Below are 13,583 nucleotides of genomic sequence, written 5' to 3' on the forward strand. Positions count from 1 at the left end.
CCCCCTCAATTCCCTTGCTGGATCGCGTTCAAGTGCCCCCCCCCGACCCCCCTTCGGGAGATGAGTCAGTCTGAACGAGTAAGATAGAGCGGGAAGGTGGAGACCGATGCGTAATGGACTCAGTCCCCCCCCCCCTCCCAGACAATAATCCAGCTACGCATTACGCAAATCATTGCCCATACACGCCCCATCATTACCCCCACCACCCCCACCTCCCCTAACCATCGCTGCCTCCCCTTCCCCCCACCCTCTCACCCCTACCCCCCACACACGTACACCGCTCGTCCCCTCTACGAACAATATATATTCGAGCCGGCCCCCAGCGAGACCTCAGATACAGCGGGCGTCTCGACCCAACTCACAGTTGGACTTTGCATTTGTCGGAGTCCTTTTGGCTGCGCGAACTTTAGGACACAGTCGCTGCCACACGTCCGTAGCACATCAGCGAGTGGCTTAGGGATTGTAGAGGACTTTGTGTTGCGTGTGTTCGCGCGGAGCAGCAGCAGCAGCAGCCTATCGCATCAATTTGGTCAGGATCAAGACCCTCTTAGCGTATCTCGTGAATAATCCACAAGCCCATCGCACACTTCGCAAGACACACACACACACACAGCACTTGGATTTTTGTTGTACGGGAAAACATAATTAAGTTATTATTATTATGATCATAGGAGCAGAATTTTTGAGGGCATATTAATTTATTCGTGCGTAGTGGGTTGCTGCCCGGCAGTGATCGGTGAATCCTTCAGCCGCAGCCGCTGTCAGGAACGTAGTAGCTAGGCTGTGGTCGGCACGGTTAGCGGATCAGCTTCTGTTATTTTTTGTGTAGCATTTCTTCGGAAGCCGAGAGCGAAGAAGTGAGTAAGGGGGGGGGGGGGAGAGATGTGTTTGTTCAAAGGATGGCCGGCGGTAGTGGCACTTGTGTTACTCAACATCACCGGACTTCACGGCTTTGGTGAGTTGACGTCTTTCTTTTGCAGTACACATTCTTTGATCATCGTAGTGTTACGGGGCGGCTTTGTTCATCATCCCGCTCTCGGGGTCGGTTGTTCTCGTTCTGTTGTGCCGGCTCCGTTGCCGGTGAGTGAATAATTAATTGATGAATTAGTTCATGAAAAAATATAATTATCTCCGTAAGCACTGTGTTGAGATTTTTTTGTTTGTTATAGTATTTTTTTGCTTGTGTTCCACTGCCAACGTAGCAGTAGCAGCAGCATCACCACCGAATTATTCATTCCGGAATAGATCCCCTTAAGCCAGTCCGATTATCACGGTTGGCTAAGTACGGTGCGAAATAAGTTCATCATACATACATACATGTATTTTCATCATCATTGTCATCATCGTCGTAACGCCGTAACATTGCAAGTCAGGTTGATCCACTGCTGGATGAAGGGGGAAAGTGCGTGATTTGCGAGGAGTGAAAGCGAGGTAGAATCCTCTTCAGATACCGCTCCTTCACTGATGTTAGCCGCGGTCAGGAGTTGGAACGCCCGCATCTGGCAGGGTTTAGAGCCTTCTGCGCTAACCACTGGCCCCCAAGAGATATGATTGTTATACTTTTCACGGATTCCTTTTTTTAAGTCAGGGTGGAGCGATGGCGTGGTGGTTAGCGCACTGCCCTGGATGAGAAACGCGCCGACCTGCGTTCGATTCCTGGTCCCGGCGAACATCGCTGGCGAGTGATTTACGTGAACTGGTCGGGCCTGCCGGCGTCACATTTTGGCCGGCGTGAATTTGACTGAGTCTTATCTTTCTTCGTTACCATCAATAGCCAGTGGCGTATTTACTACATCATCAGCTCGGGGGGGGGGGGGGGGTGGGGACATGTTACGGAAATCGGTCAGGTGAGGTCCCAAAACTGCTCTGATAACATTTAAATAAAACAAGACGTGGAACGCAAAAAAATGTAAATATTTTCATGAAAAAATATAAATGTAAACCGTGTTTTAAATGTTTTTTTTTACACTTGCTGTAAAATAAATCTCATGGTGACTTAAAGCTTTCGAGACTGCAGGAATTCATATTCCTATATATCTACGTGGCTTTACCGAAAGATCCAAAGAATATAAATATCATGATGGTTGTCAAGGCGGGCAAACCAACTCGTAGCTTTGGCCACCGGGGGGGGGGGGGGTGGGAAGGCACACCCTGCCTGCCCCCCACGTCCGTTACGCTACTGATCATAACACAAACACGATCAAGTTGTAGGCGTATTGTTGTTATTATTACGTCTACGCTTGTTTACCCAGGAAAGCCTCACCAGGTCTCATGGCTCCTTTTCAGCAGGGTCCTGCCAAGTTTTCGCAATAGGGGGGTGGGAGGGGGGGGGGCATGACTGCTATGTGTATATTCCAAACGAGTAATTTGCGGGTCATTTTTCACACCACGAGGGCTTAACTCTTGCGAATGACGTCACGGGATCTTTAACGTTCACTATGAAGCAGACCGGGCGCGTATTTTCAGGGCGCCTCGGTGGTGAGATGCAAATCGTGGGTTCGATCCCGACGCCTGCTGTATATTTGGAGTTTGCATGTCTCTCTCTCTCTCCCCATGGTCGCGTGGATTTTTCTCCGGGTCCTCCGGGGTTTCCCTCTTTCACATTTAGAAACAGTCGTTCGGAGTATTTGGCTCCTATAAATGTCCACGTGAAAAGCTACTTCGTTGAGCTATCATTTGTGGCCAGGTCGCTTCTGAAAAAAAGCCGTATAGCTCAGTTGGGCCTTACCTGGTAAAATAAAATTCGATTTATTTTGTAATACACAACCGTCGGTAATAACCAGGGCGGCCGCTAGATGTAGAAGCGTGAAATCTCGCCGTTGGATATGGTGAGCTCATTCTCGAAATAAATACGAGGTCACAATACAAATTAATTTCGGAGGCCAGAGCGCTGAGCCGGTAACCCTGAGAACCTAAGTTCGAATCTGGAATTTCAGGCGTCAGTGATGAAACCGGGCTGTCGAGCGTAGTGAGCCGATGGTGTCAGCCCCGTCACCAATGACTGGGGAACAACAACAGCAAGAACAAAAAGTATGACGTTACAAATTTGTTAAGCATTTAATTTGGCAACATTGCAGCTCGGATAACAATACAAAACATATTCACATCGCTCTTTGGTTCTGTCGGTAAAGTCACGTAGAAAGAAAATGAATTAAATAATAAAATAATCACATTGGTCTGACGAATATCTCGCTGTGTACCTGGGCGAGTGTGAAAGTGCTTCACCCCCCCCGCCGCCACTCCGAGTGTGAATAAGCCTTCACTTGATGGTATATTTCAGAAGCATTTCTTGAAAGCTTCTTCGGCGGATCGTTTTCACAGATGTGGCGATGCAATAGCCTTGGGAGAGTTCCAAGCGGATGTGTTTACGTCTCGTGACACCATATGCCGATAGCACAATCGGGATACCATTGCGGGAACAAAAAAATGACGTAATAATACAAACATAGCTACAGTTTTGTGTCCAGTATCAGAGTGAAAAGGGCGTAGCTAGATACTTTCGCAGACTGACCTTCAGGACCGGATCCACTGCTGGATGAGGGTCTCATGGTGGATAGTTTGACAATGTTTCACCATGCCGGCCAGTGCGAGTTGGCGAAGGCGGGGAGCATAAACGATGGAGTGGAGTACAGTACAACAATAGATTTTGCTGCACCGCCCTCTGCTGGCCAAAACGCAGTCCCCCAGGAGCCTTGAAGAGCTGCTTTATGCAGGGCAGCTGCCGAAGCACTTTCCTGGCTCAGCCTGCTTAACTTCCGAAATCTGACAAGATCCGCGCATAGTCTATGTCTCTCGTTCGATTCTATTATTAGCTCAAAATTCGACATTTGAAACACTTCCAAGACATCTGCCCAGCGTGGAAGTGGAAGCCAAGTACCCTCTAGGCCAGGGTTCTTTAGCCTTTACTACAGCCTTGCACCTCTTTGTTTCACAAAAGTATATATATTTTTAATAATGCTAACAAATACATAAAGGGTTTGATGAAACAAATTAGTTGTACTTACGTGCCCGTGCTTAATTTGTGTTTCGATTATTTAGCTTCTAAAAAAAAAAAAAATCTGGCCATGTCTCGCACCCCCACAAAAGGCATCTCGTACCCCCAAGATTCTTAACCCTGCACCGCTTGATTAAGAACCATTGATATAGACTCTAGCGGGTCTCTATATGGAGCTCTCTCTCTAGCGGAAGCCCTTTTGCCAGCAGTGGGGTGTGCAAGTTATTGGCTATTGTAAACACGTGCCTGTTACACTGCTAAGCACGGGCTAATTATGGATATAAGTGCCCTGCCCAGAAACCCTTGGCGTCTGTTTTCAAGCGTTGGGGTGCAAACTGCACAGTGTCAAAACGTGCAGCGTTTTGCATACCTCTGCTCCCTGATTTAATAAAGAGCTTTGTGACCTCACAGCAGAGAGCGACATCAGATCAAAAAGCCAGAGGCACGCATACACTGCCAGGCATGGTTTTATTGAAGTGCTAAAGAAAACCAGACTCACACACCCACATGCTGGCCACACAATGTAAGAAGACAAGCGAAGAATAGTGCAATGGATATCGAGTCATTATGACAAGATGCTGTAACCACTATTTTTGCTCTTATTACAACATTGTATATCGTTGGAGGAGGCATGGTGGCACATTGGCTATGAACCTGGCCAATTGAGTTTGTTCATTGGCCACGGCTAAAATGAGTTGCGTGTGAATTTAGATTTTTTTTCTTCCAACATACACGAAGAGATTGATGTCTCCTCTGTTCTATAAAATGGTCAATTAAAACATTTACTAAACATAATCTTTAATTTTGCCAAGTAAGGGCCACTGAGCTACACAGCTCTGTTTCAGAAGCGACCTGGCCACAAATGATAGCTCAACGAAGTGGCTTATCACGTGGAAATTTGTAGCAGCCAAACACTCGAATCGCGTGATGTTGATTCTAAATGTGGAAGGAAAAACCGGAGGACCCGGAGAAAAATCCGGGTGACTACGGGGAGAGAGACACGCCAAGTCCAAATATACAGGCGTCAGTGGTTGGGATTGGACCAACGACGTCCAGTATACCCGCCGAGGTAGTTAACATTTCGGCACCGTGGCACCCCGGTTTCTAGAGCTAGTTTACCCCGTTGCACCAACCGTGATTGGCCAGCGGCTGCCACTCTGCTTCCAGCTGGCCGTGCTGTCGACTCCCTGCACCACTCTCTGTTCTTGTTCAAGTCCAGGCTTAACGTTATTTTCCCCTCTGCCAGTGGCAGCATCTTGAGATGCGGTCCGAGTTGTTACACCAAAAAGAGCTATACCAGTGTGAAATACTGCTGTGATGTCATGGTTAGGCACGCTGGTCCAGCAACCAAGAGGTCGCCGGTTCAATCCAAAACTTCTGGCACGGCAATTGAAACATCAGTGCAAATTTCGCAATTTCCCCCAGCCTCTTTCCACCCCAGCTTTACGAATGGGTTCACCTGAGGTCAGTTGATCAGCAGGCCGCTTGCAGTATGGGTAAACTATGGCTACTCCCATTTCTTTTCAAGACGCCTGGTCAATGTGAAAGAGTAGACAAAATACCTTCTGGGGTCCCCTCAAGCAATCGCCATTCTGCCAGCAGCGGTGTGGCCACTGCTGGCCACCTCTACCTTGTGGGCGCCACGGTGGCTAGGAGATGTGAACTCCGTCGCCTGGTATACAGGAGGTCGTGGGTTCGACGCTGACCCTGACGCCCGCTCTATATTTGGAGCTAGCACGTTTTCGCCGTGGTCGCGTGGAATTTTTCTCTGGGTCCTGCGGTTCCTGCGGTTTCTCCCCCCACATTTCGAATCAACATCACACATTTCTACGCGACGACGACAAGGCACTTCGTTGAGCTATCATTTGGCGATGGCCAGGGTCGCTTCTGAAAAAAAAAGATAAAGGGCCGTACAGCTCAGTGGGGCCTCACTCACCTGGTTTAAACATTTTTTTTCAAATAGTTTGTTTCATAAATCCACGCTGTGCCGTGCCCGCTAACACGACGCGGTCGCTCTTCCCCCCCCCCCCCTTCCCAGAGTACAACGGCGGCAGCGGAGGCAGCGGCGGCGGAATGAGAGCGTTCGACCTCTTCGAGCTCACCAAGCTGAGCCGCAGCAATGCCGGCGTGAAGCCAGTCAAGGGGCCCGAGCGGGGCCCCGCCTTCAAGATCGTCAAGGCGGCCAAGATCCCGGCGGTGACCGGCCAGCCCCTCGAGGAGCTCGTGGAGGCGCTGCGCCGCGACGAGGGCTTCACCTTCCAGGCGACGCTGCGACAGGAGAAGCGTAGCGCCGGCACGCTCGTGTCCGTCGGGCCCCTGGCGAGGACGTCGCCGCGCCTCTTCGAGATCATCTCGAACGGGCGCGCCGACACGCTCGATCTGGCGTACGCGGTGAACGGCGAGCAGAGCGTCTTCTCCTTCGAGGAGGTGGAGCTGGCGACGCCGCAGTGGAAGAACGTGACGCTGCACGTGTCGGGCGAGGACGCCGAGCTGTACGTGGGCTGCGATCGCGTCGACACGCTCACCCTGGAGGGTCTCAACTTCGAGCAGCTCGCGGCCGAGGGGAACGCGCTGCGGCTGGGCAAGGGTGCCCTCAAGGACGCCGACGACTTCAAGGTGATGCGCGGCGGGGTCGGAGGGGCAGGGTCTTCGGAGCGTTTTTCTTTTTGTTTCACGCTCGAGCGAACGTCGAGGCAGGTGCTCGGTCACCACCGCCCCCCCCCCCCCCCCGGTGTAAAGAGCTCGCTTCGATGACGCGGGGGGGGGAGGGGCGAATCTATCCGTAGGACAACCGCTGGTGGATTCCCCAGAAAAGCGGTACTCATTTTTTTGACCCCATCCCACCCCCCGAGTCAACCGGAAAATAGGAATTGAATTTGCAACATTCTGATGTCGAGTTACCCGCTTGGCCGCTGAAGCTATCCGGCTGGTATTGGCTGTCACAATATTGATGGCGGTGGTGATGATAGTGCCAAGGTTTTGGCCTGGGGTTATGATCACTGTCATGATGATCACCCCCGGGGGGAGGGGGGCGTGGTCATTATAACTTCCAGGCCAACCTGGGAGCCATCATTACCACCGCTGTCATCACAGCGACAGCGGTGGTGATGATAGACCCAGGTTGGTTTGGATGCTCGTGGATGAGAAACTGTGAGCCGGCACTGCTGAGATGCCGGTTTCAGCTGCCCGTGATTAAAGTGACTTAACGGTTGTCCCAGTCCAGTCGGCAGTGACAAAAATAAAATTAACCTTATTAAACGTGTGGGTTTTCTTCGATTTGGCTTAATTCCATCCCGGACAATTAAACGTATTGGCCTGATTGTCATCCGACGGACACTGCTCTGTCTTACTTAGAGTTAAACATCGTGGTTTGACTGTCAGATATGGCCTCACTTGGGCAGGGCGAGTGAGAAGGTGTGCCTCGTGATGCGTCGATAAAAACAGGTCACATGAAGGGGAATGCCAGATGTAGTTCTGTGATAGCATCTTCCACGAGCCGCTGTCTAACGTGGGGTGATGATGATTATGATCTGCTCCGCAAGGGCTCAAAATATATTCGTCGCGTGACATGAAGCCAACGGCACAGTTGGAATTATATTCGAGAAGATAAATTAAGCACGATAGCGATGCCCTTTTATTTATACGGAAAAATCTCACCGGAAACCTCAACGAAATAAAAACATTTTCAGGAGGGTCCTGCATTGGTAAATTTGGTCAATTCCATTAATAGAGGAGGAAACCGAAGGTACCTGGAGAAAACCCAATCACATGTAAAGGGGGAAATCCCGAGGGCTGCACACCAGATGGATTCAAGAATCCGTTTGCTATACCATCGTCTCCTGGCCACCCGTCAGGTCAGCCGATTTGAAGGTTTCACAAATCTGCACCATTTACCAAACCCGTACCTCCAGCGAATTGCAAAAAGAACAACGCTAAGATGGCCTATCCAACCCGAATTGTGATGGGGATAGTTCATTGCCCTACGCGAATGGAATGTGAAAATTTGCCCACTTGTCATGAGACACATTGACTTTTTACATCATCATCATCATCATCATCGTTATTATCATCATCATCACCCCTGATAAATTAAGCATGATTTTGGCACCAGTTTGATTACATAGCCTGGTAGCGGTGGCTATGCACGTGGCCTGTAATCCAGCACTATGCAGGCATCTAGGGTTGGTGGATCACCGCATAAATGGGTTGTGAAACTCCCTTAACGTGCGTGTTGAGGTAGTGCCATACCCTGGCTAAACCGGGAAAATGCGGTATAGCAAAAATGTGGACTATCCGTTTGGGATATAGCGTTGTTCCCTCACACACGTGGATTTCCTCCAGGGTGCTCCGATTTCCTCCCACGTGTATGCACGCTAATTCATTGGCCGGTAATACATTAACACGTCGAGGACCGCAGAGCTTGGGGAACCGCTGGCGCCGGCTCACAGCCTGCATGCCACCTCTCTCTCTCTCTCTTCGAGAGCGAGTGGATACTGCGCTCTTTACAAATTGACATTATTCATCATCACGATCCATGGCCAGGTGGTCCCTAGGTGTCCACTGCACATTTCGTCATTTGTTCCCACTTTACTTTCTGTCGTGTGTCAATATGCTTAAGCAGTGGCCACATCTTTCTGGCATCCATCTCCTGTGATGTCCCCGTCAAGCCATTCTCTGTGAGGTCTTCCTCTCTTTCCAGTTCCTTCCATTTTTCCGAACAACAACAACAACAACGCACTTTGAATTTTCCTGAAATACATTTTTTATATTATCCTTACAATACAATGGTTCATCCGAGATGTGTGTTTTTTTTCGCAGAGTGACTGTGTGTGTTAATATCCGGCGATTGCGCTGTGAGTTAACGCACGGGCCTTGTTTTGTCTCCCCTGCAACCCGTCTCTCGTGCGCTCTCAAGGGGGCCTTGCAAAACGTTCGCTTCGTGTTCGGCACCACGGTGGAGGACATCCTACGAAGCAAGGGCTGCCCCGCCGCCCAGCGGACACGTAAGCAAGGGGCATCCTTTATTTATCTCTCGGGTCCCCCCCCCCCCATCCACTCCGCCGCCCTCCACCGCATCTCCGGTTAGCGTAGTCGGCTATGCACGGTGCGAAAGAAGTTCAAGATATGTACGTACATACGTACTTACAGGACAACCACCATTGACTTCCCCACAAAGCAGTACCCGTTTAACCGGCCTCGGAGGGACGATGGGCTGAGTGAACACCCAACCAGGATTTTAACTGGCGACCATCCCAGATCAACATCCAGATGTCATCATGGCCAAAGTGTTGATGCGACAAAAACCTCGCCAATGATGTCCACCTTGCGTCAGATTCCATAGCTGCGTTGGATTTGGCGATATAGATCATTCAAAATTAATACAGGGTGGATAAAAATGGGTATCACTCTGTGGACAGTCTACAACAGTGGTCATTGTCAGGGCATACTGGCCGCCGCCGTGGCAATGTGGAATTTTACGCTGCTGGCGCAGGGCTGCCAATGGCAGTGAGTCATGCCCCGTGCTTGTTTGGGCAGAGGTGCACGTATTTCCTTAGGCTAACATTGCGCCCGACAATTTTTTTTTATCAAATAAATACAGCACTTGTGCTCGGCCTATTAAAACGTTCTTTTCACGACCGCCACCTACTGAGAGAAATGCAACAGAGAGGTTTTTTTTTAAATAAAATTTGAAACCGCCGACACGCGTAAAAAAAAAAACCCAACACAAAGTTAGAGGTGCAGCCCCGCAATTTCTTGCCCGTCAAACCGCTGGCGGAAGAGCCGCCACTTGTAGAGGGAGCTCTACGGTGGGCCATCTGGACGATACTTTGGCTGACACATTCCACGCTGGCCAGACGTCTTGGAAGAGTTGGGGCGTGCCCACGTGACTTTAGTTGGGGCGTGCCCACGCTTTTACCCCACCACAACTACGCGCGCATCACCTGCCGATCGACCGACCGACCGATCGACCTGCGGTGTCCCCATTTAGACCGCTGGGTGGGGAGAAGCAGGGGGCACGAGGAGGGGAGGGGGTGGCCCCCGGGGGGGGGGGGGAATTTAAGAACCTCTGACCGTTGTTTCGACTGCCGCGCTGGGAGAATTACTTTTAGCCCGACCTTTAAGCCCGGCGCACCATTCCAACATTGTGGCAGCATCCCTTTCAAAAATTATATATATTTTCCATGCGGAAATTTTGATGGCAGCTCATTTCTTGCCTTTGAGAATAAAAAAAAACAATTCACGTGGCGGATTTAATTCCTCGGGACAACAAATCTAAACTAAACTACTTTTTTGTTTTACTAAGTAAGGACCACTGAGCTATGTAGCTATTTTTCAGAAGCGACCTGGTCACAAACGATAGCTCAACGAAGTGGCTTATCATCACGTGAAAATGTGTAGCAGCCGAATGCTCTAAACACGTGATGTTGATTCTGAATGTGGAGTTAAAAACCGGAGGACCCGGAGAAAAATCCGCACGATCAAGGGGAAATGCAAACTCAAAATATACAGCAGGCGTCAGGGTCAGGGTCGAACTCACGAACCTCCTGTATACCAGGAGAGGTAGTTAACATCTCATAGCCACCACGTGTAGGAAGTTGTAACGGTCGCGCTCTGGGGCTGCATCGCGCGAAAGTTATGGAAACGGTGTCCGTCGTTTCGCCCCACGTGCCCGGAGCTTTGATGGAGCTCACGAAGACAACCAAATTCAGTTCCTCAAGAAGCCTCCGTGCGCGTGGGAGCGAAACGCCGGACGCCATACCGACGACCCCGATAGCGCGTCGCGGAGAGAGCTGTTGACATCTTTGCAATGCAGCGGCGACTTTTTAGCACTGCTCCGCTTTTTCGTATTTTGGCGATTCGTTGAGTCTTACTCGATGTGTGTCCACCATAACAGATCTCACGCAGATATCGCCTTTGCCGCGTGTCGGTTGCGGGCCCAATCACAGCTGTGCACTGCGTAGCCTTACATAGGCTTGAAGGGTTGTTTTGATTTACTTCAGGAGCAAGAGGCAACATTTTATCTGAGAAATAGAAGAACGTTTTTTTTTTTAATCGAAGGATAGTCAATATTTTTTTGGCAGGATGTAAATGGCGTGGGACACAAACGCTGCCTTCCGTGCCTTGGAAAGGTCGTCATCGTTATTTTAACGAAGTGTGGCCAATGCCGCCCCGTGGAATAAGAGCAAATGGCAAATTTAAGCACCGCACTATAATTACACTGCGGATAATTAACTCACCGGGGGGAGAGGTTATGGCATCGTGGTTAGCGCACTGCACCATAAGTCCGACGAATCGGAGTTCGACTTCTGGCCACGGCTAGCATCAGTGTCGAATGATATCTGAACGGCTCCTGAGCTCTTCAACCATCTGTGCTGATCATCGCGGTGAAATGTGGTTGAACAGCCCCAACATACGGTGCAATGGCTCTCTCATCGTGCTGAAGGAGGGCCGTTGCGTGAAACATTTGTTTCTCTGTAGGGCGGCATTAATGACGAATGTGTCAAGTCTACGTTTTTTGGAGTCACCCTTGACACAAGGAGCCAATGCAACCGGGCAGCCCAAGCCGCTACCTCTGTGTTCTGTGAAACCCGAGCGGGAGAAAAGTGAAGTCTGGAATTGCCATTATTGTTTTTCCACTGTGAACAAAAAAACACTACTTGGCTAAAAGGCCAATAGGCAGGCAATAAGGTTTACTGTATATTATTTTTGGAAATTTATACGAAAATACAACTGGAGACTGTGCATTCCGACCTTCCAAGACGTGACGCCAGTTCGTGCAATAAATACATACGCACGCACACACACACATATAAAAACGATGCTGGCACGGTGGTACAAATATGTGGTTATGGTGAACTTCTTTCGCACCGCGCGTAGCCAACAACTGCCAATCGGAGGGGTGCGGTCAGCACCACCGGATTTGCGATTCGGAGATCGCCGGCCCGATTCCATCTCTCGAAGCGCGGTGGTTGAAACAACGGCGCGGGTTTCTTGAACCTCCCCCATCACCCTCACCTCCACCGCCTCCGTCGACGCAGCGCCGTAATTGGGTTACACTGCGGTTAATGGATCGACAGGTGGAGTGTGGTGGGGTAAAGTGTTGGTGATCGCATTGCAAAGTGCAGGGCTGCGCTTTCACCTCTTAATTTTCCTTTCCTAGTTCACACTCGGGGGGGGTGGAGGGGGTGGAGGCGAAAGGTTTTGGTTTGGACCTGTAACTCATCACAATGCAGTCCGACCACCTTTCCGAGCCACGCACTTCGCTCCAAGCGACGCTGCTACATTCGTGCGGCGAGATGTTGCAAGCCAGACTCTGTCGAGCGGTCTGCGGTCTTGCGAAGGAATTCGTTTTTTTTTTGTGTGTTGCTGCTGTTTGTGTTTCCCTTCGGTTGCTATGGAAGGGGCGAACATCAGTTGGCCTCCACCTCGCGGTCGCAGCTGGCGTACGTTCGGGAGACCGCGGAACGCACTGCGATCAAAGTTGAATTTGAAAGGGCAATGGGGACTCGATTCGCGAGTTCCATCGCCGACGTAGATGCTCCAAGCGATCTGAGCAAATCGTCGCCGATGCACTGGTAGTGAAATTCGATCGTGAGATGTCTTCAGCCGCTGGTGAGCAGCTTTATTGGTCAGAATTTGATCGATGCATTGGCCCCGTATAAATTCTGTTTGCAAAATGTGATGATATCGTCGGGTGGTGGAGGTCTTGCTCACAAAAGTGTTGGCATTGAACTGCCACGTGGCCTGACGCAAAAACAAACATGGATCGTTATATTGGCTATGGGAACCTACTTTTTCAGGAGCTATAGAAATGTATTTTCTTACTCTTAGGTTCTTTCGGTGAAGTCACGTAGATAGGAAAATAAATACATAATAGATCACAACGTGTCGATCGCAGCAACAAGCGATCGTCCTCAGGTGAAAGAGAGAAACGTGCCTCTGTGACAAGGCATTATACAGAGGGGGGGGGGGGGGAGGGGAGGCCGCAAAGGGGCGAGGGGGTGGGGATAAAATAAAATAAAATATTTTCCTATCTACCTGACTTTACCGAAATAACCTAAAAGTATGAAATCCTGCAGTCACGAAAGCTTCTAATCAAGATTGATTTTCTTATTGCTGGTGATTGATCATTGACTTATGAGTGGTAGAGATCAGGTTTTGTAATGACTGATGCTATGAAAACATAGATCACAATATAAATAATATAAATGGCATAGATCACTATATACTTGGTTGAGGTGCGTTCCTGATTTTTGGATTAGATCAAAAACATCTCAAAATCTGACCTAATATTTGAAATTTGTTTGAATCACAACCATGTTTTTGTCTAAGATTGATCCGAAAGTATAACATGACAGGAAAATTCATCACATATTAACATCACTTTTGCGTCTTTCCCGGTAAAACTTGTGTCACGTGGCAATGGGGAACCTCACTTTTCTTAGCGCGTTCAATTTTCACATCACGTTAACAATCTGCAAATTTGGAACAAGATCCCAAATTGTGCTTTAAAAAAGCCAAAATGCTATTTTTTTTTCCCATTTATTTACTTATTTATTCCGAATCTTATCCGAGCAGGGTTTGGGCT

General features: G+C 49.5%; 1 protein-coding gene across 1 annotated transcript in view; it reads left to right on the forward strand.

Moving 5' to 3' along the window:
- Positions 1-293: 293 nt before the first annotated feature.
- Positions 294-13,583, forward strand: part of LOC116953931 (thrombospondin-1-like) — a 54,731-nt gene continuing 41,441 nt past the window's right edge. The window contains exons 1-3 of the mRNA XM_032974255.2: positions 294-955; positions 6,033-6,610; positions 8,910-8,997. Coding sequence (XP_032830146.2) covers positions 883-955; positions 6,033-6,610; positions 8,910-8,997 — 739 coding nt within the window. The 5' untranslated portion in view covers positions 294-882. The remainder of the gene's footprint in view (positions 956-6,032; positions 6,611-8,909; positions 8,998-13,583) is intronic.

Source organism: Petromyzon marinus, chromosome 53, assembly GCF_048934315.1.
Source record: "Petromyzon marinus isolate PM22_M1 ecotype Great Lakes invasive population chromosome 53, UKy_Petmar_22M1.pri1.0, whole genome shotgun sequence".
NCBI classification, from domain to species: Eukaryota; Metazoa; Chordata; class Hyperoartia; order Petromyzontiformes; family Petromyzontidae; genus Petromyzon; species Petromyzon marinus.